The sequence below is a fragment of the Leptosomus discolor genome, chromosome 14 (assembly GCF_034619465.1).
Source record: "Leptosomus discolor isolate bLepDis1 chromosome 14, bLepDis1.hap2, whole genome shotgun sequence".
Lineage (NCBI taxonomy): Eukaryota > Metazoa > Chordata > Aves > Leptosomiformes > Leptosomidae > Leptosomus > Leptosomus discolor.
The window spans coordinates 8,330,258-8,358,035 of record NC_141404.1 but is presented as its reverse complement, the minus strand read 5'-3'; the positions used below and the strand labels follow the sequence as shown (position 1 = coordinate 8,358,035).

At 38.2% G+C, this 27,778-nt stretch overlaps 1 protein-coding gene across 1 annotated transcript in view; it reads left to right on the top strand.

Moving 5' to 3' along the window:
• The first annotated feature begins 2,667 nt into the window (after positions 1-2,667).
• LMTK2 (lemur tail kinase 2) overlaps positions 2,668-27,778 on the top strand; it is a 36,819-nt gene continuing 11,708 nt past the window's right edge. Inside the window, exons 1-8 of the mRNA XM_086472827.1 lie at positions 2,668-2,734; positions 12,755-12,772; positions 13,863-13,987; positions 14,843-14,987; positions 16,774-16,847; positions 17,339-17,457; positions 18,839-18,926; positions 26,888-27,021. Of these exons, the coding sequence (XP_086328953.1) occupies positions 2,668-2,734; positions 12,755-12,772; positions 13,863-13,987; positions 14,843-14,987; positions 16,774-16,847; positions 17,339-17,457; positions 18,839-18,926; positions 26,888-27,021 (770 nt within the window). The remainder of the gene's footprint in view (positions 2,735-12,754; positions 12,773-13,862; positions 13,988-14,842; positions 14,988-16,773; positions 16,848-17,338; positions 17,458-18,838; positions 18,927-26,887; positions 27,022-27,778) is intronic.

Here is a 27,778-nt window from a genome sequence, read left to right as displayed (position 1 = left end):
CAGTCGCCTTAGGTTGGGCTACGTGCTTGTTCTCTCTGTGTGTTTACCCACATACGTCCTTTCTGTAGCGGCTACCTATCTAGCCTGCACAGACCTCAGTGTGATTTTTCTTTTTCTTATTTTGGCTGTGAATCACCGGGACTCCCGTTCCTGGGTGGAGGCTCCTCAGGGCAGACGGCGCTTCCCTCCTTTCCGGTCAGATTAGTCGGATTCCCCCCCGGCCCCCCCGGCCCAGTCTCTCTAAATAGTCATGTAGTTCACATTTATTTGTCTCTTATGTTAGGTAACGCTAACTTCCTTCAGTTCTCTTGCCTATTTTCCTGATTGTTTTAAAAGCGCGAACTAAAAAATAAGTCTTTTCAGTCGCATGAGTTACTGATCAAGAGATTTATTGGTACTGAAAGGTAACTACCACCTCTTTGATCCAGTTTTTTTTTTGTATTTCATTGGGGCTTGCAAACAACCCTTGGTATTGAGGCTGAATTTTGTTAGGTTTGGTTTGAATGTGTATCAAGATTTATTTCTAGCCATGAAGAGTTGAACAGCTGAAATAGACAGTATGTTCAGAGAGAAGGAGGAGCAATGGAGAGGGAGAGATCTGAAGCACAGAGATTAGGTAATTTGTCTGCTATTCCACAGAAAGTATCAAAACTAGGAGTGGAACCTGTACTTCCTTTATTTTCGAATGTATGCCTTGTTCCAAATTTTTCTTCTTCCCAAGAACATTTCTGAATTGTTCATAAATTATTTGCTCCATCGGTCGTCTTTGAGGTCAATAAAAGTATATAAAAGTAACCTTCAGAAAAAGAGAAAACTGACAGTCAAATCTGTATTTCCTTTGAGACTAAATCATAGTTTTCTCGTTTATAAAATACTTGTGGTTTATCCAAATAGTATTAACTTGTCATCGAGTCATAAGGTAAGACAGCAGAATCAGTTCTGTGTGGAGGTCTTTTCTGCTTCTTACTCTTCCTGAAATGTGGTTAATTTTTCTATTTAAAGATAGGTGTCAGAGTGTCTGTATCCAGTGTTCTTTTTTTTTTTTTTTTTAAATAAAAATTCCTCTTTACTGTCAGGGCTATGCTATGTACGTTACAAAGCTGGGAGATCATAACTTCTATGATACTGGTAAAAAGCCTCATTGTCAGAATGAAAAGCTGATTGGACAAAATTCAGGAGATAGTGTTAAATTGGGTTGGGGGTTTTCTTTTAAATTTTTTTAAAAGGCCAGATCAGGTGTGCTAAGTGCAGTTACTGCTAAGAGAAGTACTTATGACGTTGTAATATTGGACTCGTATAAAATTAATGAGGTAATTTTATATGTTGGTTTTGGTTATAATTTAGGCCAAAATATGTATACATGGGATGTTATCCGAAGTTTAGCAAATGGTGCCAAATCTGATCATGAAAAACCCAGTGAACTCTGGGAAATTAAGATGCTGCTTTCTACTGTGTCTTTGCCTGTATAGTAAGAAGCAATATACTTGTATTATTTTATTGACAGATATTTAGTATTTAAGCCTTTAAGGTCTCAAGAGGAACCTTTTCTAGTTTCACTGGCATCACTTTTGCTGGGAAGACATCCTGCGAATGAGATAACATGCGCAAATGGGTTTGTGTGCAACAGGTTCTTGCTCTGCAACATGGCTCATGTTGTCACGACAGCACTAACCAGTTAGAAAGCTATAAGGGCTTTTTTTCCCCCCCTTCCTTTGAATACCTTACCAGTGGATGACAATGAGACTGTTTTGTCTTGAACCTTCTCTGTCATACTAGGCACATTTTATAACCTGTCTAGAAGACAAAACTGTGACTTTATTTTGCTGGGTTAAGAATCACGAGTTGTGTTTAAAAACAACTTCAGCCATATTATGAACTTCTCTGTCGTACGTCCCATGACAGGTTGCTCTGTGGTGGGACTGGCAGTTGCTGATGGTCTCTATTCTGGACCTTGGCAATTTTTGCAGTTCTCTGTAATGCTCAGTCTGATCCATACAAGTTGTAAACTTGTGAATACTTTAATGGGCTTTTCATAAAATAACTGGTTTCAGAATTATTTCAGGATCCCACAGTTCTTCACCTAGCAAGAAGAGTTGCTTCTTTGATAATGGAGAAACATTTTGATGCGTGTTGCCCTGAGCTTGTTACAGGGAAGGTGCGAATCTACAGAAAAAGGGGGAAGGTGCCCGTAGTTGTTGCAGGGAACTTTGCGGAGTAGTTCACAGAATATAGCCGTAATAAATTAATTACTCTTTTGGGGAGGAAGCTGGAAAGCAGGAAGTGGTGATGGGCAGGTTCTAGCAAGACTAGATTGGATTCCTTGTTCAAAAATGTTCCATTTTGTGGAACTGCTGTGGAAATATGCCAGACTGTATGGCTGGGGAACTGTCAAGAGATGCCACTCTTTAAGTACGACTTCATAGTGTTTGCAGATGAAGGCATGCATCGATGATGTGTTCTATATTCCTCTTGTGTTTTTGAGGTTATTTCTAAACTAATTTAATTTTTTTTTTTCTTTTCAGCAATGAGGAGAGGAGGTAAAGGAAATAAGGCTTTAACTGTTCCCCTGGTAGGGTTCATAGCAATTATTGTAGAATACAGGGAAAACAAGTTACTGAAGATGCTACTACCTAAAAATACTTTGACCAACTTAGATTTATTCTGCGAATGGAGAAGGCGGCTACTGATATGTGTCGTGATAGTTCTGAATTTAAGGTTTCACTTTATACTGGAGGTAAGAGCTGGGGGCAGGTCTACTGGAAAGGAGTTCATAGAATGAAGTGCAGTAGTTGTTGTGAGCCTGTGGAATATTGGTGATTTTACCTAAATGCATCAGGCTAAGGTGAGCTCCACTTTTAGTGCTGTGTGGCTGAAGTAAGGGCATTTGGGGACTAGTCTTTAGCATGCAGGTATTTTGCAGCCATAGTGCATGATAATCTGACATGTCTGCTTTACTGTGCTAAAGCTTTACATTTATATTCAGGCTCTCTTTCTGTTCTTCTGACTGGGATTTCCATACTTGACCTTAATTCAGCTGCCTCTACAAGAAAGCTGAGAGTCTGAATCAAGGGTATGTGTGTAATGTCAAACAAAAGTATTCTATCATCTCTGTGCTCTCTGAAGTCTCTGCAAATACAAAGTAACAGGGACTCAAAAATATTCTTGTTTTCCTGTAAAACTTGAATAGGTGGTAGCATTTTTGGCAGGTGTGTTCAGTTTTACATTTGTGATGAATTATGTAGTTTAGTCAATAGAATTGAGGCACCTGGATTGGTGCCTACCTGCTTTCTTGGTTTGTGCCGAGAACCTCAGTCTTGGGACTGAATGGACCAGTTGAATGGCATAGCAGCGAGTCCTTGCTGAGGAGCTTGGTCATGTACAAGCCAGGAAAAACCACTTAGAAATTGGTTGTAGTATCCAGAGACATCCATGTAGAGAATCTAGATGTTCGTGCAGCTGTATCTAGTATAGTCAGCTGGCCATAGATGAGAAGTTAAAACTCTGAGATTAAGTCACTCTTTGTATTGTTATGTGAGTTCTGTAGCATTTATATACTCTTGAGAAAATTGTTGCTTTGGCTTGATGTTTCACTTGGAGTTCTGTCAGACTGGGGCCCAGTTGTGGTTGTGGCCTGTGGTTTGGTACAATGTAAAATGTCTGTGACACTTGCACATGACAAGAAAAGCAGTTTTCTAAGCACATCAGAGTTAGTGACTCAGATCACTTGAAGTTAAGAAAAATCTTGCTTGTGAAGTGGGGATTTTAATTTGTGGTATATACGATTCTTGGGAGTGGTCTATCTTTCCTCCCTCCCCAAGCATGAAACTTGTTTACTTCTCCCTATGATTCTTTTTCTAGCTTCTGTTGCAGACGCCTAGTAATTGTAGAGGTAGAGCTGCTAAGTAGTCTTTTATCTTTTGTTTCTATCTGTGAGTTTGTGACTCTGAGGTAGGAAGCCAACCTTGACTCTTTGGCCTGCAGGGATGTTCCATGCACGGCGTTGTTCACAGGCTTGGTCTGCTTTCTCTGTCTCTGGCTGTGAAGTGTCTGGACTTTGTTGTAACTAAAGCAGTCCTTGTAGGAGGAGGTCACATTCTGAGGTTGTTTCTCACATCTTCAGTACTTGGGTATATTTAATAATTCCTCAGGTATCACTGCAGCATATTAAGCTAGCGCTGATCAGAGACCGTCTAAAGGTATGTTGTTGTAGCGTCAGACACAGGTCATTGGTTTGAAAGGGCCCATTAGTTAGTGCTGATTTTGCCCCACATCTTGTATAAAAAAAAAGGAGTTTGTGTTATGTAGTGAAGATCCAACATTCTACTTGAAAAACACAGAAAACAAAGTTATATTGGGGGCTACTTAACAACTGACAGGCAGATTTCAGTAGAAGGAGTTTTCTGGACCTCTGCTGTAGTCTGATTTCAGTCACTAACCGCCTGTGGTTTACCTGCACAGGATAAAGGGAACCTCAGCCAGTGTAATGCCAGAGGCTGCAAAAATCGTAGTTCTCTGTTTCAGTCCTAACACTCCTGTTCTGCAGCAGCAGGACAGCACATGGAGTACTAGAGTCTCTCGTAGCTCTTACTTTGGGTCTGCCTTTCTGTTTGGTGAGTGTATCTAATATCTGGAGCTTGGTATGGTTCTGGATACAAATTGCAGTAGCTTCAGTGCTTTTATAGCTCTGTATAAGCTCTTTGTTTTCATTGTACTGCAGTTAATGAAAGGTCTTGAGCATCATTGGTGATACCATAAACATTTTGTAGACACTTAGAAATGTACAAAGTGTTTCAGGATAGCTGTTTCAGTCTACATGCATAGTTTAAGCACAACCTGTAGCAGGGTGTTGTGCCACATAAAGCTTAGGCAAGGTGATGGTGTGAAGCAAGTTATGTCAGTGAACTGTCTTCCGAGGGGTTTTCAGTATGAAACGCTGGTACAAAGTAACACCTTGTCCAACTGCTACAATTACAAGAGTTTCCTTGGCGGTAAGGAAGCATCACTGCAGTGACTTAACAGTGATGTGACTTTTTTAGGGACTACAGTTGCACCCTGAGGCTTTTTTGGTATGAAAGAGGTTTAGAAAATTTTAACAGACTTTTGAGTGCTGGCTTTTAAGCTTTCAGCCTGTAGACAAGATCCAGTTCTCCAAAGTGAATCATTCATTTCATGGCCTGTTCTTCCTAGGGATCCTGCATCTATGAATAGGCATGAGAAATAGAGCTGAATAAGCTCTTTTGGCAAAATGCTGCTTGCTTCTTTCTTTCTTTCCCATGTTTCTTAACTCAGTTGTACATTGAAGTTGGAAATGCATCTACTGTAAAATCAAGATTCTAGAAAATCCTATCACATGAAGGTTCCTCTTCAAAACCATTGTATCGTAATAGGTTGTATTCCTATTGAATGGTGGGAAAAAGTTACTGTTGTTTTGGTTTCTGTACTGCAGGTGCTTCTGATGGCTTCAGATACCATGGTGTGTAATCTTATCCTTCTGCTTTAAATAATTGTGGCCTACCCTGTATTAAAAAAATATACAACTCGTGTGCCTCACTGTTGTAGAAATGGTATACCAGATGAAAACATACTGTACTTGAGCAGAAATTAATTGTCAGAACCAACATCTAGCAGTATGGAATAAAGTATGCTGCAGCAGAATTTTTTTTATATATATATATATGTATATACACACACACTCTTAAGAATCAAATGCTACCTTTGCAAGATAATAATGCTATCCAGATTTTCCAGAAACACTGCCATGAAAGCATAGGGTACATAATTATTTAACATGTATATTTTTTACCTCTTCTTAAGATGCCTTTGTGCAAACATGAGATTCTAACACTGAAACTTCAAACAGATCTTGCTCTGTAAACACTTGAAGTACTAGCCTATATTTAGTCCTTATTAAAATTGAGCAGTATGCTGTTGTGTGAGTAATTCTTTGACATTACTGGGAAGACTTGCTGGATAATAAAATAAGGACAGAAATGTGAAACTAACCCCAGCTCACAGCTTTACTAGTTACTAGCTGTTCAGCCAGGCAGGACAAGCATTCAGAAAAAATCAAGACTGGAGCTGTGTTGTTCTGAGGGTGCTGTAATACATGAGAATCCAGATGTCCTTGCCTTAGGATATATGTAACATGTGCCACCCTTACATACAAAGTGGACTTAAGCAGCTATGGAAGCTCATTTGAAGCACACTGTAAAAGTATTTAGGGGGAGCATGGGATAAAATAGTTCGAAAGAGCGTTGGCTTAGATTGCAGCATAGACTGCTGTTCTTTTCAAGGACAAGTGGGAGGACTGACATAATTTGCCAAGAATGGTGGACATAGTTACCCATCCAGTTGTGATATGAAATAACTAAGATTTCCTCTTGAAAGTATTGTAACTTGTTGCATAGGACAGTAATGATTTCAGGGTCATGTGTCTGCAAAACTATGAAACTGGCTTTTGTTGTGGTAGAACTATATCTAGAACACAAGGTGGGTTGGAGGAGTGTGTCAGAGGGGTTTTTTTATTGCTTCATGGGGAAGAACTCTGAAGGAAATTGCCACTTGCTGTCTTCATCACGCTTACTTCTGATGATTTAACTGTTGCAAAGAAGAAAAGCTGGTAGTTTTTCAAAAGAATTGTCAGTCCACATGTATTGGCCTTTCGTCCCACTGATCTCCCCTGTGAGGGACTATAATGGAGTTCTAGGATAAGATAGGGATTGTAGTGGGCAAGTTGAGTAGAGGAGTGAAATGTTTTCATTTCCATCTAGAAGAATATGGTGACAGAGTAACTTGTATGTGACTTTTTTTCATTATTATTTCCCCCCGCCCCCACCTGCTGAAAGTCTTGTCATCTTGCCTCTTTCTAAGTGTGAGACTTTGATTTGGGCCATGTAACTGTTAATGACTGCCTCTTGTCTTCAGAAGGGTTAAATGCAAGTTTGCGCAAGAAACTTGGACAGCTGTAGTTTTAAGTCCTCAAGAGGTTTTTTCTTGAGACTGTCTAGGAATTAGAATTTTTCCTTAGTTGTAAGGAAGAAGGAAAATAAAATCAGATGATAAAGTGCTTTTGCATGAAGATGCATTTGTAATATCCATACTGAAGGTTACTTCTGTTAGTTGTGTAAACTTTGCACTATCCAATGTAAGGGCAGTAGTTATGTCATGAGAGGATAGGCTTTTGAAATAACTCTCTTCAACTGATAACGTTTTTGATAGTTTGTTCCAGATTATATTTGTTTTAAAATTGTAAATGTTTGTGTTGCATGGCAATAAGTACTAAAAATCTTAAAACCGAGAAGTTCAGGTATGTACTGAGAACCTCATTAAAGTCACTTAAGGCGTATTGTGTGTGTCTGTTCTGGGAGATCTGCTCAGTGAAGGAACATTTCCAGTCTCTGCTTGAAATATGTTGGGCATTTGGAGACAGTTTGAGGTTTCATTAAGGTGCTGGCATTGTGTTGAGGACGTCCAGTCAATGAAAGTCATCTAAGATCTTGGGAATGTTTCTTCCTGTTGTACTAGTAATGGTCATCCAAATCAAAGGGCTGACTGGAATTTGGAGTGCCTCTCCTGAAACTTATTCTCAAAAATGATGCTGTTTTTTGTCTCAGTTGTTAAATGGAGCATAGCAAGAAAACAAATGAGATTAGCTACTGCACTCCCATAATGGAATGTGCTCTAGAGTTTGTTTATTTTTGTGAAATACCGGAGTTGCAATGTGTGTTGTGCTTTACCTTGTCATACAAATCAGACATTACACAATAGATGTGTCTAAAATGGTTTTGAATAGTTTTGTTTTAGTATCCTACCTGTTACTTATAGGCCTTCAGAATTTATAGGCCTGGTTGTATCTGTATTGGTTTTGTGCCTATTAGTAGCAAATCTCTGAGGATTTCAGGGAGTAAATAAATGCAGGAGAAACCCTTTGTGAGGAAAAGATAATGATCTGAATGTGACTTGTGAAGAACTGGGTAGGAGTCAAGAACACTTTCCCACTTAATTGCCAGCATAGAAGAGAATGACAGCATTATTTAGGAAAGTCAGGATAACTTTTGAAATCGTTTTTGTCAAACCCACTATAAATTAGAGATATTAATGTAATCAGATTAAAGATTGCAATATTTGTTAAAGGCAGAGTAAGTAAACTGATCAAGTTTATGGAAGATACCGTGGAAGCAGCTAGGGAGCAAAGTTAGATTTGGTAATTCATTAGTATTTTAAAGGCTGCTCTGTTCCGGCTTGGTGTTGTAAAGTAGCATCTCAGTTCATGATCATGTAATTTGAGGGTGTCCAAGAGACAGTTTAAGTGACTGCTGTCATGCTAGATTTGTGCTGGAAATAGTTAGAGCTTTTAGTGCAGAACTGCCATTTAAATAGCTGCTCTTGAAAGGAAAGAGTCTCCTGCTTATGCAGTGGAACTGTTGTCGCATAGCAACTACTGTGCTGAAAGCTTAATATCAGATGCTCCCTCTAAGTTGCCTGTGCCCTAATAATGCTTAATTTATCTGGGCCTTGCACTCCCTTTCTCATGATAGTCAATGTCTTTTATTAGCGTACTCAGGGATGTCAGTCACGTACATTTACTTTTCTTTTTTCCCCGAGCTTCGAACTGTGTGGTGTCATGCGGGTTTTTCTAGCCCCATTTCCTGACTGATCACATTGAACCAAATTTGAGAGTCAGAGTTCAAGCACTGTGGCCCTTCATAATCTGATAGTAGGAGAAGGGGAAGGCTGCCAGCCCTCATGTGGACAGGCAGTTGTGCCTGGTCCTGTGTTGTTCTGAGTGGTGGCTGTTGGTTGGCAGGTGAACCTGGATGGACCATTGGGCTACCTGGCGTTCCTGTTCCTCCTAATTAATGGTAGCAAAGGATGCCACAGGTGGATGATGTACGTGGGTATTGGAGAGTATTGTGGGCAGAGTGGGAATTTGGATAGAGAAGGAAACCAGTTCTAGGGAGAAACCTCTGTTTGCTTAGTTGTTGCATTTGGCAGCCAGTGAACTATCTTATGAAGACAGTAGACTTGAAAGAAACTGAGGAAGGTATGGAGAATCCTGACATATAAATTGCTTTGAAAAATACTTTGTATGAAAACAACATTTTTCCACCCCTTGAAACATGCTAATACATACTGAAGTGTATGTTCTCATGCCTATACTTGATCCTGAGATTGCCAGTATAATTTATCATCATTGTTTTCTCAGTGAACATGTTCATGTACTTGCCTGTGTACAGCATTTGACTTCAGATGTGCTCAAATTTAGACTTTACTGTAAACCTTGCGTATGAAATGTCAGTCTTCGGAGGTGCTGAAGAGTCTGCTTCAATAGCTGTTAATTAAATACCTGCTTCAGCCAGGATTGTTTATAACACTATGTACTTTTTAAAAGTGTACTTTTTAAAGACCTTATTTTCTGTGTTGGTAATTTAGGACCATTTAGATACCATTTTGAGATGGAACATTTACTAGCACAGAGTTCTTTGTGAAGTGTTATGTCCTGTTAACTTGCAGTAACACATATAGTAACACAGACACGCTGCATCTCTTGCTTGTTTTAATATAGTAGTGATATAATCCAGGCCTCTTCCTCCTGCTTAAGTAGTTTGGCTGTACCAGACCAAAGTAGTCTGGGCTGTTTGTGTTAACTGACAGGAAGCCTTGTATTGTTGGTGTTTTATAAGTATTTTTTGGATCTGTTTTGCAGTTCCTTTCTTTCCTAAAGAACAGATTCTGACTTCTGGATAGATAGAGATGCAGCAGGTTGATACTGCATAGGGTTACATTAAATACGGTAGGTTTTTAAACTGAGAGGAGGAAATTTATTAAGTTCTCTACTTCCAGAATCTATTATGTTAAGACTCTTAACTTCTGCATTCATTATGAAATTGTGCTATTTATTGGATTTTATCTAGGTTTAGATTAAAATTAATTGAATTTACAATGTATTTTAACAGGATTTTTTTTTTTAATTAAAGAAAACTTTTCTGTAGTGACTATATAAAATAGTCCTCTGTGTTTAATTGAACCTATTTCTTTCTGGTTGCTTTTTCAGTCAGGGTGTTATAATAAATAGCTGCCATTCCTTCATACTTCCGCAATTTACAAACAAAAGGAGGTATTAAGCATCTACCTTTTCAGTTCAGAGTAATTTTACTAAGCTCCAGTGAATTAATCATTGGATGGAAATAGTTGAAAAATGCAAAAGAGGTTATACTGCAGCACATTTTTCAGCACTTTGTCAAACACCAGTTCCAATACTTAATCAGTGACTTCCATTACTGAATATGTATTTATGCAAGTTATTAAAATAACTTCACTTATAATAAATTTTAGCCCAATTGCAGGTTGCTGTCATTTTATACTTAATTTTACATTAATTTTTTTAAAAAGTGCAAATTAAAAATATTGCTTATTAATGACTATGTGAGAGACTTCAAAGTTTGTCCAAATAGAGATGGTTCTCTTAATTCTTAGTAAGTAGCTCTTACTTGCATGAGTCATCTGAAGTGCTGTTCTGTAAGTGTTGCAGAAACTTGCCCGTGGTAATTGGCATTTTTCTTGTATTAAAGCATCTTTTTATAACTTTGTATGTGAGATTTGCCTTGTTCTTTTGGAAGTTTAGATGACTTCCATCTTGTTTAATGAACTGTTAATGGTTAGTTGCCTTTTCAAAGGTGATCTTTGTGTTCCTTTTTTTTTTTTTTTTTTTTTGAAACTTCATTGCTTTCTCCAATTAATTACTGTTGGTTCACACGGTTTCTTTTCTTGGTAATTATAAAAGGTCTGTAAGGTTAGGAAGTAACATAATGAACAGAAGCAATATTTTTTTTTTTAGTCATTCCAGGACACTTAAAGGAGATGGTTATGTTATAGGGAAGAGTGTAACTTGCATAAAACACAGAGATTTTAGGCTTGTTGAATGTGCGGTTTTCTTTACAGAAGGAATTCCAAGCAAAATATGTTGTCTTTTTCATATAAAATAGCTGAATACATGTGCAGTGCATCTAACGTACAATAAATGCAGCTTGTGGTTGTTAGTGCTCATTATGTCTCATTTTGAGTTAAATAAACAGAAAACCAGCATAAGACTACAAGGAGCTTGAATCTTGGTTGGATTTGCTGTGATAACTTGTGACTTCGGGGGGATGTATCAAAAGTGGGATCCTTAGTTGGAGGGAGCATGATAATGTTTATGTAAGTACATGTCATGGTCATGCTGCTGTAGTTGTGATAGTCCGAGGGCACGGGTGAGAAGTTTGTAGGTAGAGATAACATCTTGTACTAGGCCAGCTAATATAATTATAATCGATGTACTTTTGAGTGCACAAGCCCCTTGTCAGGTCTTGAAAAGAATGAGTAAAATTGAAAGCACTAGAGCAAATTTTGAAGAATTGTTCCACATTTTAGTAGAGGCTGGTCAAAAAGACCATCTAGAAGAAGATGTGGTATTTGGAGCAGGGGAGGATGCTAATGAGAAGTGATAATGCTCACCACCTCAGGGGAACAGGAAGACACTGTAAAATTCGTGTTAGCCACGTGGGCACCAAAAAGTGTACCATAAACCCGAAATAAAAGTTTGGTTGTTTTTTTTTGTTTTATACTCAGTTGACAGCTGAGGTGCTTTATACCTCCCTCTTAAGGATCTGGTCTGAAGTCAGACTTGCATTCTGCTAGTAATGCCTTCTGTGAATAATAAAACATGCTCTTGGGGTCCGAGTTCATCGTGTAGTGATGTACCTTTGCTTGACTAACTTTCACAAATGCATCTGGTACACTGGATGAAACATTCTAGGGGCTTCAGGAGTCTTGATCTTCTACTGGGAGGAATATATATTGTAATTGTGGTGATGTGTTCCCAGGTGTTCATTAGTCAGGGAAAATCTGTGTCTGTTCAGTAGATCGTCTGTGGTGAGTTGACGTCTCATTTCAGTGAAGTTGGTGGTGAAGGTGAGGAAGTTGTTTGGAGATTAGGTGGGATGGGTTTGGAAAAATGTCTTTTAAATAATTTAATTAGTAATGCCTGGTAACGTAAATATGTTTACTTTTTTGTAGTAAAGCTACCTTTTATTTTTTGGCTTCACTTAGAAGTTCTTAAATTTTATCTAAAGCTCTGTTACCTCTGTGTGTGTTACAGTAATTTAGCTAATGACTTCACAAAATGCTTATATGTGTGGTTTAGGTAGTTTTCAGTGTACTTAATAAGGTTACTGAACATCTGAAGGAAGTAAACATAAATCAGCTGTTACCTTCCCCTTTTTTCTTTTTGATGCTTACAAATGGAAAGATAAATGGGTGTTATGTAGAAGACTTGATTTAAATGGAAGTAAATTGTTCTATGGAGAGCCCCCCTCAGATTTTTTTTTTTCTCATCACAATTTTGACTAAAAGGTGCTGACTAGCCTCACATCATGGTTGATCTGTGCTTGAACAATACACAATATCTACAGATGGAGTATTCATGTTCTCTAGTGAGGTTAGAATGCCAGAGCTATTGTGGAAACTAGAAACAGTATCACTTGTTTCAAAACCTTCCTTTTTTGGTTGACTTCTTTTGTTATATAGATAATACTCCTAATTCTACAGAAAATATGTGATCTTCTGAAAGTATGCTAACACTCTTTAAAGCAGTATTTTGATTATATCAATTTACCCCTTGCATCTAATTAAAATAAGTAAATATTCTGTAAATGTTCTGTGGAATATGATGAAAAGCTGTACCTTTTTCTGGAAATCTCTTAATTACTTTTTGTAGCTTTTGAAGGTCTAAGAGGTAGGTGGATGAGTTTATATGTCCCTTAACTAGCGATCAACTTCTGATTTTCTTTATTTTTGAGCCTTCATTTATACTGTATTCTGTTGCCAGACGTTTTCATTGATACTGAGACGTTTCCATAAAATCCAGTCAGTCCAAGTCACCTGACATTGTTAAACTTTAACACTGATGTAATGTCTAAATATATTTTAAATAGATATTATCCAACTACTCTTCCAGTCCACGTGGCAGTACCCGTTTAAAAAGAAACAATAGCAAAAACAAACCCTCAGGATGTGTGCTGTGGTCTCCTAGGGAACTACATATCTTTGTTCTTGATTTAAGATGAAAACAGGGATGAAAATAGGTTTAATTCCCCTAGCAAAGACTTAAGGTTTTCATAAAATAGCATTTGAGGCTTTTGATACCTGTGTGAGTAGTAATAACCTGACTTAATGGAAAATGCATTTGGAAGTGTGTTTGCAAAATGGTTAGGGATCAAGTCTAAAGTTCTTGAAATGAAGACAAATCACCTAATGAATCACAAGAGATAGAAATTGGGGTGGAGCTGATTAGTTCCCTTGCACTTGTGAACGCATCTTGTGTATTTGGCAGACTGTCATAAATGCATTCATTGAAAAAGACAGTACTGTGTTGTAGTATTTGACATTTGTGCACAGTTTAAGTGAGGATTTCTTCTAGCTGCCTTTTCTCTTAGGGCAGATGTTTTAGCTCGTGGGAAACATTTTCAAAGAAAGACCAGATTTCTAATATCCATGTTTAGAGATGTGTGTAAATTTGTTGACTTAAACAGAATCCTGAGGTTTGGGAGTATCACTGTTCATCACCTACTTTGGTAAATCATGTTGGCTATGGCCTCTTAGCTTGAATCCAGTAAGCCCAGCATGGTGCAGGCAGGTGGTACAGCATAGCTGTATTTTGACAGTATGTCCTTTCTGTGCAGTTTCATCTTATTGTTGATCATATCCACAGAGTTAAGTGTTCAAACTCTGTCTTGTAAATAAACGCAGATGGGTAATACATTTTCAAGGAACTTCTTCAAATGCTAAACATAATTATGTAATACTACATACATGTTTATTTCTAGGAGAAGGAGCTACAGTTGAAGTTTCCTCATCTTTTGTGATTCTGTCTGTATGTACTCTGGTAGTACTGGTAATACTGCTTGCAAACTGTGTCTCCTGCTGTAAAGACCCTGAGATAGATTTCAAGGTAAGCATCTGAAGTTACAAGTGTATATGAAGTGGTATTCTTTGGCACATTCTGATATCTGGAATACTTGGTTATTTGGGCTAATACTCTGCAGTTATTGACACTTCAGTGTCACTGTACAATCTCTCTTCTGAAATAGCCAGCGACTGTATTTCTACATCCTGTGAAGTCCTGCTGCGACCAGTTTTTTTAAGTACTCGGTCCATGCTGCAGTAAGGATCTTTAATGTCTTTTCAAAATCGTTACTAGCTGTCAGAATCAGTAGTAAAAGTATACTCATGAGACCATTTTGCTGTAAAGAACCTTTTTCTTATTTTGCTGTGTATTCTTTTAACTTGTTTTTCTTAGTCTGCTGACAGGGTTTGAGATACTCCTGTTGAATAACAATGCTGAAGATACATATCCACTGTAGCAAAACTCTTGAGGAGAAATTCTTATCAGAGAACAGTTAGTTTTGAAACATAGGTTATCGATGTTCCTAAAATTGAGTTTTGCTCTTATGTCTAAATGGAGACTATTTGGCCTTGTCAATTCATGGTAATTCGTTCAAAGCCAGGGACAGCATTTAAAGTAAAAAACAAAACAAAACAAAGCACCCCACCCCCCAAAAAAACCCAACCCAAACCAAAACCCCAAAAAACCCCCTTTTTAATAAAAGTGATAATTGATACTTTAATCTCTTTAAATCAATAATAAATTGAAAATAAGGAATAGAAAACTAAAAATCTGTCACTGTCCTTGGGGAAAAAAGCTAAGCCTCCTTAACATTGCTGATTTAAACTAAAAGAAATGTGTTAGTGCTGATTTTAAGACCAGGATCCGCTTGTTTACTAAGATTTTTTTTTTTTTTTGCAGGAATTTGAAGATAACTTTGATGATGAAATAGATTTTACACCTCCAGCAGAAGATACTCCATCTGTTCAGTCTCCAGCAGAAGTGTTTACTCTTTCAGTTCCCAATATTGCTTTACCAACTCCCTCACAGTTTCCATCTCGTACAGGTAAAATACTGTTTCTTAATGAAAAAAACCAAAGTAGGCAATTTCAGTGTCAAAAATGGAGCATAGCTGATTATATTTGACTTAACTGTAACAAGTTAATTTCTGCAAACTTACATAAACTGAATAAATATATTTTGTAGGGTATAGGATAAAATGTGAAATATTACTTCAAAAAATGCTAACTTGTGGCAGGGTGCCACATAAGGTAGCTTAAGAGAAGGAAACTAGCTTAAATAAACTGCTCTAGAGTATTTTCCTTATGCCTCTGTATACATAAAGTGTTTGAAGTACTCTAGGACGTTAGTGACTTCTGCTCTTTAGTGGTTTTCTTCATGGCTAAGTTGTCGTTGGATTTTAGTCATTAGTCTTAAAGGGAAGCAAGAGTGAATCTCTTAACAGCAGTGCTACTGTTTCAGCTGCATCGCTTTCTTAATGTCACTGTAGACTTTTCATGTTGTTAATGTGATATTGCCAAGACACAGCATTAGATTTCTTTACCTGTGTGAAAGGTTTCTTGGATTGTATTCTTTAAAATACAGTTTTTATAAAAGGAACTTAAGCATCTTAAATATTACAAGCATAGTTTAGCATAAAGTAGTTGTTCTCATATTATACTACTGCGCATATAATTTTTATGTATATATTGCTTGTGTTGCTTAATCATTAGATGTTCAGGGAAGCGTCTAGTAAAATTTCTATACCTACAAATTTCAAGAAACTGTCAATGTGCCTTTAATACAAAAGAAATGTTACTCCTCAGTGTTTTAATGAGTGATGGAAAACTATCTGTGAAAAATTTCACATCAGCTCTTCTATGTTGCCATAATTGTTGAAACTATACTTTCTGTCTCTGGAAGTTATTCTGCTGGAAGTAAGGCAGTGTACTTGAGAGAGGTGCACTGCTAAAAATGTAGTCCTCCATGCTTAGGAGTGCGCTGACAGTACATTATACAGCTGTAGCTGTTCCAGTAAAATAACACTGATGCAAATGTGGTTTATGGAAATAAAAATGTGGGCTAGAATTCTTAGTCAGACAAGTAGTAACGATGGAAAGTTTTTGTGTACATCTATTTATTTAGTGTTCCTAACCAATTAGGTGGCAAAGGGATAAACACTGCTGAATCTCTTCTAAAGCAGTGTCTGCCATTGCTACTGTCCATCCTCTGCCAAGATCTGGGTCTTGTTTTCGATCCTTTCTGTCTCTGGGCTCTTTACATGAAGTATTTTTAGTTGGAAAATGTCCTCCTTCCAGATGGTAGCTATAAGTAGGGCAGTTGGGCTGAAAAATAAAGCAGTCAAACCCTTTCTCTTAAAATGGGAGCTCTATATAACTATAAATGTGAAGATGTACAAGCAATGAGTGTTGTCTTGGGTTTTCCCCTTGTATTTACATAGGAAACTTTTCTAAGGATGTTTGCTCTACCCAACTATGGGGTATGATACACATTTTTATTGGAATTAGATCTCAGCCTTTTTCCTTTCTTGCTGAATGTGTTAAAAATTTAAGAGTTTACGTTTCATAAAGAGAATCACTGTGTTTTTGTGGGGGGTGTATTCGAGTATGGTTGAGAAGCTGCAATTGGGAAAAGTTTCGCTTGAGTGCTGTTGTCAGGATGTTACCTTCATACTTCATGTATGTCTAACAGGGTTTTGTTGCTTGGACTGAATGTATGCACGTAATTGGGAATAAGTATTGCAGGAGCTTGCATTATTTCCTCAACAGTCGATAACTTTGTCCATCTGAGTGGTTTGATATGTGTTACATTTGTTTTGCTGTGTGTGACAGATGGATCAAAGTCTCAAGTTGCACGTCAGAGTCTAAACTACATCCAGGAAATCGGAAATGGCTGGTTTGGAAAGGTGAGAAGTTATCTTTTAATATTGTACTGCAGTTTGAGTCTTATTCCGAACTGACTAGGCTACTGTATTTCCTTTTAAAATGGTACTCTAACAACAACAAAAAAGTAATACTATAAGAAAAATGGGAGTTGAAATTAGATGTTTCCTTGTGTACGTGTTTAAGCTGTCATCACAGCACTAAGCAGTGCTTCTTTAATTTACATGTAGTTTTTTACTGGAGTTACTAGGTAGACATTTTACTTCTGTAGATGTGAATTAATACAGGACTTCAGTAAATAAGTGGTCTTCACTAGAAAACATGTTTTCTGAAAGTTGATGTGTAGATCAGTTGTCAAGATTTATTAAGTATGGGTGTTAAATTATCGAAGCGTTGACAAAAACGCAAGAAAATCTTTCCTACAGCATGTTTTTTTACCTCTTGTTTTTCTTTGTGGGGAAGCTCCAAATTTTTTGTACTTCTAATTAAAGACATGATGGTAATCTCTTTTCAGGTTCTACTTGGAGAGATCTACACAGGCACTAGTGTGGCAAGGGTAATAGTGAAGGAGTTGAAGGCAAGTGCAGGTCCCAAGGAACAAGAACAGTTTTTAAGAAATGGAGAACCGTATTAGTAAGTGATGTTTCACAGCTTGGTTAACTTACATGCTTCATAACACTGCATATGAATTATGGACATTTCTTTTGTTCAGTGTTACTGCCCCTACTTGCTCTCCCTTATAACTGAAATGCTTATCTTTAAAAGGTGGAACACAGTCAATCTAAAGTGGGCAAAAGTTGAGTGTGTTTAGAAATAAAAATAAGCTCTTTGCTTAAATATGTTTGGTAGTTATTGTTCACGAGTGGAAAACGCACTTAGTTTGGTTTGTCACATTTTTTTTCTACATCTTTTTGGAACAAACTCCTGATGTTGCAAACTAACTGTATGCCTAATCACCTGCCTCTGAGATCTGAGGTTTAACTCCTGTACTTGGCTTTCCTGTAAGAAACGGGGAATTGGCAACGCTTCATCTGTTATCAGATACACACTAATTTCTTTAAAGTTCCCTTTTTCAAAAAATTAAATGCATCGCAGTGATAAAAGCTAATTTGTTTAGGTAGCTTGCAAGGCAGCTTGTGCACAAAAAATAAATACAGAATTACACTAACTTCAGTCCAGTTACTCTACAATTGAGAAATCATTTATCTGACTAGAAATATCAAAAAAACAGGGTGGTTTGTTGTTCTCTTCTTCTTGTGTTATGCTTGGAGGATACTTGCTTCTAGGCATTGAGTGTTTGTACGCTAGAAAGCAATTTGGTATATTAGAGGGAGTGTAATTTCTCTTCCTGTGTTTTGGGAATAGTGAGAATTCTCTGAAGAGCTACTACCACAAGTTAATGGCTTTTGTAGATGGCTGGAAAAGAGGCATGTTGTAGTTCACTAGACATGCCAGAGTGTGCTACAAGTGAGTGGTCATAGAGAGCTATCTATTAATGCTTTCTGATGTCCTAGTTATATTTGTGTCTAGGCTTAAATTGTTGGCAGTTGTCAGAAGAAGAAATCTCATGCCTTCTGCTGCATTGGCATGAGTGTTTTTGAAGCAATTTAGAAAAAGTAACTGATCTGGCTGGGAACTACCCTGGCTAAAAAAAGGTTTAGCTTTTAGCCAAATCAGTTCCTCAGTGTAGTTCATGAACCAGTTGCATGCACTTATTTTTGGTATGAGGGATGATGGGAGGATGGGTGTGACTTTCTTGTGGCAGTGCTGGCTTTTGTGGTTTGGAGATCCTCTGAGTTTCAGCTGCTCTCAATGATACACAGCAGCAATACAAAGGAGATATAAAGGTGTAAATGGAATCTGTGGCTTTTAGACACTTGCACCTTCTGTTTGTGGCCTCTACCCTGCCCACCAATGCTGTGCGTTCAAACTTCTGGCAGGAGTTTGTGTGTTGTATTATATTGCAGATGTATAATGTGATCTTTCTGGCTTTAACTGTGTGTTTTCACTCCAGCATTCTTCAGCATCCAAATGTTCTCCAGTGTATTGGGCAGTGTGTGGAAGCCATTCCTTATCTCCTAGTTTTTGAGTTCTGTGACTTGGTAAGTGCACTTGTACAAATGGCTGCTGTTGTTTTTCGTTGGGGTAAATTGTGTATAGTGTATTTACTGCCCTTCACTCATGAAGTGATTACTTTTCTTCCTGGAAAGTTTTTTGGGTAAGCAGAATCTCAGAAGACAGACTTCTGTTGGTTTAGAGACAAACCACAAGTGTAATTTTTTTTTTTTGTTTATATTCTTTTAAATTCGTTATGTAAATTCTAGGTGCTTGTGGAATGTTCTCAAGAAGAAAATAGCTGTTCTTTCTTTGATAACAGAATTACTAGTCTACATCATGTAACAGGGAGCTTGGAGTGGAAAGGAGGCTATAAAAGGAAGGTTTTTATTGCAGTCCAGTATCATCTGCACATGCTCGTAGTCACATCCTAAATTGTTTGCTGTCTGTGCAGCCTTAAGGTGCGTTTATTACCATTTCTATGAAAATGTTAATTGAGGAAACAGAAAGAATTTCCTTCCTTCTGCCTTCCCCACTCAAGGGTGCCCAAATTTTACCCGTGCTGTGCAGCTTTGGGCTAAAATGCAATGGTGGGCTCGCTTCTAGAATCGGTAACAAGTGTATTCTAAGAGCTAGAATTTTCAGTATCATCCTAGTCTCTTCCTGATCCTTTCTGTTACTGTATTCTGATTTTTCCCTACTCTTATCCTTATCCTTCTTTTCTTTCCCTCTTTCCCCCTGCACGCCCCTAAGGAACTGCCACCTTATGCTTCCTGAACACCAAAAGAAATGCTAAGAGCACAGTAAAGGATGTTCCCACTGCTTTCTGCTCTGCTGTTACAGTGCCACAAAGGCCACTGAAGATGGGAAGGATAGCTGCACAGAAACCTTGCTCAGCTACCCCATTCTTGGGCATGTGCTGGAATTTACATGAGTGTTGGGAGAAAGGGAGTGGTGTGCATGTCTAGAAACTTTGAGCTGTGCCCAGTATACACAGTCTTCAGAGACTAAAATTTGGATGTGGTGATGGATCCCTGGTTTGGAAACACTTTAGTTGCTTTATTGTAGCATAACACATTATTAAAACCCAAACAAACCTAGAACTCCAGGTGGCTCTCTAACATATGCTCAATACCTGCTTTTAAAGTTTGTGGTCTAGATAGCATTTAAAGCAAAGTTCCCTGAAAAATGTCAAGGCAGAAATGAACTCAGAAGTGCATGTATGTGTTATATAAGAAATAAGTCTTTCAGAAGTAAGATAGTTTGAATCTGTAACATTCAACAAGATCCTTTATGAACTTAAGTACTACAGAATCTTCCTTTAAACTCTGGTGCATAAATATGGTTCTAGTTGTATCAGTTGCCTCAAGCAATTTAATGAGTTAAGATGAACTTTTGAATTTTCTTGAGAAACATCAGTTAATCTGTGACCTTAAATAACTATATTTTTTTCTACTGCTCTTTTCTTTTGCTCAAATTTATTAGCTGTGATAAGTTAATGAGGCAGAAGTGCTGATAAAATAATTCTTTTCTAAATGGAAGAAACGCCTGAACTTTTAAAGTGACTGATCAAAGTGAAATTTCTGGTTTTGCTAAGAATTAAAAAGTAGGTGCCTAAGGTTAACCAGATAATGGTTTTTATAGTTTTTCAGTACACAGAAATGGACTACTTCTTACTGATTTTTAAACCTGCTGCTCAAATTGGAGATTCTTTAAAAGCATCCTTGAAAGAATTGCATTTTATAGTCTAACAGTTATACATCCAAATATTTAATCAGATTTAATTGCTGCCATGTTTTTAAATAGTTATGCTGTTTAATCCAACTTTGAATTTGAAGATGGAGTAACTTTTAAAGATTGCCCTACTTTAAGTATACAGGAAAAAAACCCAACATCCTTGTTTGATGCCTGATGATTAATGCCAGAAATTGTCATGATCCTGCAGAGTAATCTGGAAAGGATTTTACTTAAGGGGATAAAATAGATTTTCACTTTAACTGGGGGCAGTAAGCTTGACAGCCAAAGTGGTAGTTTTACAAATTCGAATGTAGCTAGGTAATTTCTTTGGAATGGAAAATAAATGTATGTGCTGATTTCTATTCCAAGTGAACTGAAACTTGTTTTTAGAAAATTATATATTACAGTGAGTTAAACATGACTTTCATACTGAAAGTCTGGCTCACTTGAAGAGTTCTTACTTGGTAGAGTTGAGTATCTCCTCGACATCGTAGTATTTTATTCACACAAATATGCAGAGGCTAGGCAGACAAAACAGTGTTCACTTGAATAGTTTTGTGTAGAGATGGAGACGAGTGCAGTAAGTTAGCTCAGTGTTGCTGTATGTTGCTAATTCTTGTTGGAGTCCCAGGGCCTAGTATGGGAGGCAGCAATATTGGAGTGAGGGGAGAGGAGAGACGTGAAGGGAGAAATGTGAAGGCAGGCAGACGGCACCTGTTGGAGTAGAAGGTATGGGTAATAGCTTTTTTTTTTTTAGTAGACAGGTTTTTAGTGGAGAGTCAGTAGGCTGATACTCTAGAAGCTCCTTTTTATCACTGTGGCTGGGATGGCAGTTTCTTGGATTTTTCAAGCTTTTAGTAAGTGATCTTGAAAGCTGGTAGCTCCTCTTATCCTTTTTTTTCTGAAATCGGCTGAATCAGAGGATATGGAGGTGCTTCCAAAATGCACAAGAGTCTGGTTCTTCAGCAGAAAGACCATAGGGGCAGATGCAGTTGAAGCGGTTGACTAAAGGTTCTTGTGTCTGTCGTGACTATATATTGTTCAAATGGAAAGGATGAGAAACATGTTCCTGTTTTGCTAGCAGTAGTATAATGCTATGCTAAAGCTCTTTACCTTGTGTTACTGGTGTTGTACATGTATATACAGCAAGGAGGAAACTTACTTTAATCCCTTGTACTTAGATGATTAAGAATTTGATGGTTAAGAAAAAAGGTGGCAAATGTCAAGTGCATTGGATAGGAAATTTAAATGTCTTCAGATGACAAGTTCTTTTGAGGCGCTTTCAGTAACGTAGATCTCATTTTGCAAGTTTGGGATGTTAAATAATGAAAAATGTGGCTATGTGTGGTTGTTTTCTTCTCGCTCCTTCAAATTCGTAGCCTATCACAGCATGTCTCCGTTTTGCAACTTCTCTTACTAGGATTTATAGTCTTTTTGGGGCCACTTGACCTTGTCTTGGCTGCTCAGGCAGCCCTGTTGGATTATCAGTTCCCAGGCTCCTTGACACTGACAGGTCTTGATCAGAGACACTGGAAATGGTAGTGCAGATACCACAGTTAACTGTCACGGTAGCAATGCTGGACGTCATGCAGGCTGGCTTACTTGTTTTCTTGGCTCTATAAATGACTTGGACATTTCTGTTACTCCAGATTACTTGGCTGTATATGCAGTAACTGTAGTTGCTAACGTTTAGCCTATGTCCCTTGCTTTGCAGAGCTGGGCAGGAAGCAAGAGAGGTCAGTTGCACATAAGTGATTTAAGCTTTTAAATCCTAATTTTCCTTTGCCTATGGTAAAATTGTTTAAAAAATGGTAAGTGTAAAACCAATTACTCAGTAACTTCCAACACCCCCATTCCCCCACCCTGTGTTAATTTGCTTAATATGTTGGTACAGTCTTCTATGAATAGTTAACTGTTCACTGTTAAACATTGTAGAATGATGACAGGTTAAAAATAGTGGTAGCTGGCTTATTAACTTTAATATATTACTCAGCCGTGTGTGGCCAGCATTTTGTCAGCACAGCAAATCCTCTAATGGATTGACATAATTTATGAGTAAAGGAAAGTTATTCAAATGTGGAAATAGCATGTATATTGTGAGGCTGATTTGCCTATCAAATTCTTACAGAAATTCTTAAAGTCTTGCAATTCCCTGAGCAGATGAGATCAGCAGGATGCAGTATTTGCCTAGAATGCCCTGTAGCTTGCTTTAGGGATGTTGCTGTTAGTGGAAGATGCCTGCCTGCAGTGGTTGGTTCTTTCTTTTGTTTGGGCTTTTCCTGATTACTGCCACTTGAAAACATTGTCTTAAATAAAATGAATTTAAAAAATCATCTTTGCAATGAAAATTTCTTAACCAAAGAGTTGAACAAATCTGTTTAATCATCATGGTCAATATTGAGGTAAATAGTAGATATATCAGTGGCGTGTTGTTTAAATAAAAAAAAAAAAGGAGGGGTTGGCAACTCATGACAGCTTCAGAAATCATGTCTGTTGGGTTCAAAGACTGTGCTTTCAGAACTGTTTAATATTTCTTAAACTTACTATGCCTAGACAACTTTCTGGTGGTGTAGGTGCTCTATGCCATACAGCAGCTTCAGGCATTTTAATGGTGGTAACTGCAGGTCCTTACACTGTGGAGCAACATTGGAAGCATCAGGGTTAGTATTTTTAGTTGCCCGAGAACTTCAAAAGGGGCAATTATGTGGTATTATGGGACTTGGCAGGTAGCTTTCTAGCTTGATAGAAAGTGTGCAGTAGGCATAATTTGATAACCTCTTTACCCTTTTGAAACCCTATCATTAGTACTGGTTTAAAAAGCCAAGTCAGCTATTTGTTTGGGTGTTCATGTGAACGACATGTGGAATTTGCACAAATAAGAAAACTGCCACAGAATACTGCATGTAAATATGCCCCTGGCTTCTGGCTGTTACAGAGGAAATGCGTATTAAGACTTACAAAGACAGCTGAACGGATCCTGACTAGGCCTGAGAAAGATGGGAGGAAAAGCAAAGTTTAATTCTTCACGGAGTCCTAGGAGAAGAGGGAAGAGGCAGAGTGGCAGAGGAAGTTGGAGAAAGTGGAGCCTTCCTCAAGCATGATTGCTGATCTTTTTGTATTTAGGTGTCTGTGCGGTGAATTTTGCAGAGCTGTATTTATGCAGATATGTGTAGCCTTGAATTTTGCAGAACTGCATTCAGGTATCTGTAACAGTTGATATTTACTGTGTTAAAAAGTCTGTCCAGTGAAGGGACATTTTGTGGCTCAAAATAGTATGGGAATAGTATTGATGTATTGCTACTGTCTGCTTTTAGGCAGGGAAGCATCATAGGGTAATTCAGGCTAGCAAGGAGCTTAGGTGTCCACTCCAACTTCCTGCTCAGAGCAGTGTCAGCGTGAGGTCAAGCTGGAATTCTCAGGGCTTTGTCCAGTTGGATCCTGAAAACATCCAAGGATGGAAACTGCGCAATCTTCTGGGCCACCTGCACGTCTGCTCCCATGTCCTCATGTGCAAAACAGTTTTCCTTATACTCAGTCTGAACTTTTCTTAATTGAACTTATGCCTGTTGTCTCGCATCCTCGCTCCATGCTCCACAGTGAAGACCCTGTCTCAGTCTTTAACTTCATATGTACTGAACAGCTGCTGTCAGGTGCTCCCAGAGTCTTCCTTTCTCCAGGCTGCATGAGCCTGTTCCCTCAGCCTCTCCTCATGGTGATATGCTCTCGACTCCCTGACTGTCTTGGTGGCCTTCTGCGGAACTTGTTCCAGTTGTCTGTCTTGTTTTGGGGCAGACAATACTGGACACGGGATCTAAATGTGGTCTAACAAGTGCTGAGAAGAAGGGGATAATCCCTTCCCTTGGGCTACTGACGGGGGTCCTGTTTCTGCAGCCCAGCAGGTTGCTTGCAGTCTTTGCTGCCAGGGCACACAGGTCGTTGATGTTCAGCTTGCTCTCTACCGAGATCACCAGGTCCCTTCCTGCAGAGCTGCTGCCCAGCTGGTCAACCCTCAGTTGGTCTTGTTGCAAAGGGTTTTTCCTTCCCAGGTGCAAGACTTTGCATTTGTCCTTCTGGAGTTTCATAAGGTTCCTGTTGGACCCTTCTTCCAGCCTGTCCAGGTCCCTCTGGATGGCAGCCCAGCACTTGAGCATATTCATTGGTTCCTCCCAGTTTGGTATAAGCAATGTCCTTTTAAAGCAATACCAAAAAAGCCTGTTTTATATTTTTGACCTTGATTGTAGCTTTAATTGGAATAGAATGGGAAAATGGAACCAGTGTGTTTCAAGGTGCTGGATTTAATAACAGTTGCGTTTCCTACAAAAATTTGTGCCTACATGAATTATTTAGTAGATAAGGGATGCCACACAGCGCTGCTGTTACTAATGCATTTAAAAATTAAAAAGTAATTCCTTGGTGCATTTCAGGCATCCTAGGAGCTTAATCCACCTGGGACAAACCCTAAGTAACCAGTTGCTGTTTGAATGAATGACAGTTTTGGAGAGTTTGGCTTTCTCAGGCCCTTGCTGCCACCTAGAGTCAGTGAAGCTCGGTATTTTGTACTTGCTCATGTTCATTAGGCTGCACAGTTGGGAACGCGTGTGTTATGGACAGTGTTTGGTTCGTAGTTCTTTGGAACTCTGCTGTAGTAAATCTGCTCTGGCAAGGTAGAAAGGGTGTATGTGTGTTTGTGTAGAAATGTTTATACATGTATATACATGAGCCAGTATGAAATTAAAGCTGTAATTGTAAGTCAGAAGAATCTTTCAGGAAACATTTTGAAAAGTTTCATTCTGTAGGATGCAAATATGTAAATGTTACCTAATTAGTAGCTAAAAACAGGATAAAGAGAATGTAATGAAGGCTTCTGCAACATTAAACAGTGTTAGAAGTTATGCATGCTTTCTCACAAGGTGGTATAGCTGCTTGCAGCATAAGTAGTATGTATAAGGCAGATGAAGATAGAGTAGCAGCTTGTGTGTACTGTAGAATCTATTCTTGTTTTAAAAAATTAAAATGAAGTTGTTTTACATAGGAGTAGTGTCTGCTTTTAAGACGACTGTCTGTCCTATTGCTTCTTATTTTATTAAATATAACACAGCCTTGTGACCATCCAGCCAGTCACCTCAGGTATCACTGCACTGTTAGATTTTAATGCAGCACATAGACATTTACTGCTTGAACTAATAGAATTGTAAATTGTCATCCTCAATTAACCGTGATAAGGAGGAATGAGATGCTTCAGTACAGCTCCATTGTGTAGATGAGCACCAGAGAAACCGGAAGTTCAGTGATGTTCAGTCTTTTCTGAACATCAGAGTGCTGCTTAGCTGGTGCCAAGGCTGCCACCTTGTCTGGTCAATCACAAGACTTCCCTTCAGTCTCCTTCCTGGCCCAAGATGTAGGCAGTGGACATGGACAGGTAGAGCCCAGAATGTTATGCAGGTGAAACAAGTTATGATGTAATATGTTATGCAGTCTCAATACAAAAATACCCTCTGAAATAATTTGTTAAACTTACAGTCTGTATTTTAAATAACAAAACCATAGGAGTGCTAGGTTAAAAATCCAGCTGTGAAAGTAGGAGCAATAATGGCTTGTTCTCTTCCCTTGCTTGTATTCGCCTACTGTAATCTTCCTTTTCCTGAATGTTGGACAACTTTCAGTTCTTTTCCCTCTGTTTCAAAGCTGGTTGTTGTTGGTTTGGGGTGGGTTTTTTAGCAGTTTATGGAGTGCTTCTGTGGGCTTGTTCGTTATGTGTCTGTTGCTCAGCTTTGCCTAGGTTCAGTAAAACTCCTGCCATCACCTGAAGTCTTTGTCCGGAGTGGGCTGTATTACCATGCTTTTTTTATCTAAAGCTCTGGTGAGCTGGCAGTGTCTGAAACTCTTTTCTCTGGTCTCTCCCTTTCATCCCATTGCAAATTCCAGTCAGCTTTGCTGATTTGGAGCACTTGAAGACTCATGTCATTTAAAAGCAGAAGCTCATCAAACTCGTGATTTTTTAAATGGAAAATATTCTTGTATGACAGGTTTTATGTGCCAGTCTGATCTAAGATGTTACTTACTAGATGATTTGATTAAAAACCCTGAAAAGAACAACACCGTATGCCTTAGAGGATTTGTACAAGAATCCTTATGGACACCGGAAACTTGGAAATCTTTTATTAAGCACAAATATGGTTATTAAGTAATGTGGTTAGTCAATTCTTCATGAAATATTTTTCAGATTCAACCAACATACAAGGCTGACAAGTATTTTCAACTTCTTTTACAGGGTGACCTAAAAACGTATATCAGCAGTGAGCAGGAACACATTAAAGGAGATTCACAAATAATGCTGCTGCAGAGGATGGCATGTGAGATTGCTGCTGGACTTGCTGTCATGCATAAACATAATTTTGTGCATAGGTATGCTTTCCAGATAAATGGCTTTTAGTTATGATGCACTCTAAAATTAATGAAGATATTTTCATTAAAATCCATGTGTATTGAAGATTGTGTTTTAACAAACTTTCATCTAACGTGCATATCCGAAGTCATGAATGTGTAATGCTTATGAAGATGCTAATTCAGCTGCAGTGGTGTGGTGTTACAGCTCCCACCAGGCTGAAAGCTGATCGTCTACTTTTTAGGTTTGCAGCCTGTAGAACACAGCCCACTGCTAAGCCAATCCAGAAGATGTAATTGTTTGATTAATTCTTGGCAAAGTTAAATTTGTTTTGTGTATTGTGGGGGGAGGGGTGCTAGAATTTTGTTAGAATGAATCTTACCTGCTGTGTATTTTTAATAGATTATAGCAATTTAGAACTTCTGTTTGGTAACCTGTTACCTTTGTTACTAGAAACGGAAAAGAATAAAAACGCTGCTTTCTAGTGCAGTAAGGGAGAAGCTGACTTTAGATGAGAAATCTGACTGAAGCAGGTGCTGTCACTGAATTATTGTTCATGTAACCTTTTAATCGTCAATGATGGAGGTAGTCAGATTAGAAGAAATCATAATGGGAGAACAATTTTGTTTTAATCAAGGGGGAAAAATGCTCGATTTCTTTATTTTTAATTGGAGTTAATGCAGTCGATACTGAAATAATAGCAGTAGTTGTAAAAGGCTGAGGAAAAAAAATGTATTCATGAAATTAATTGCTCAGAAATATGCCAAAATCAGGGTT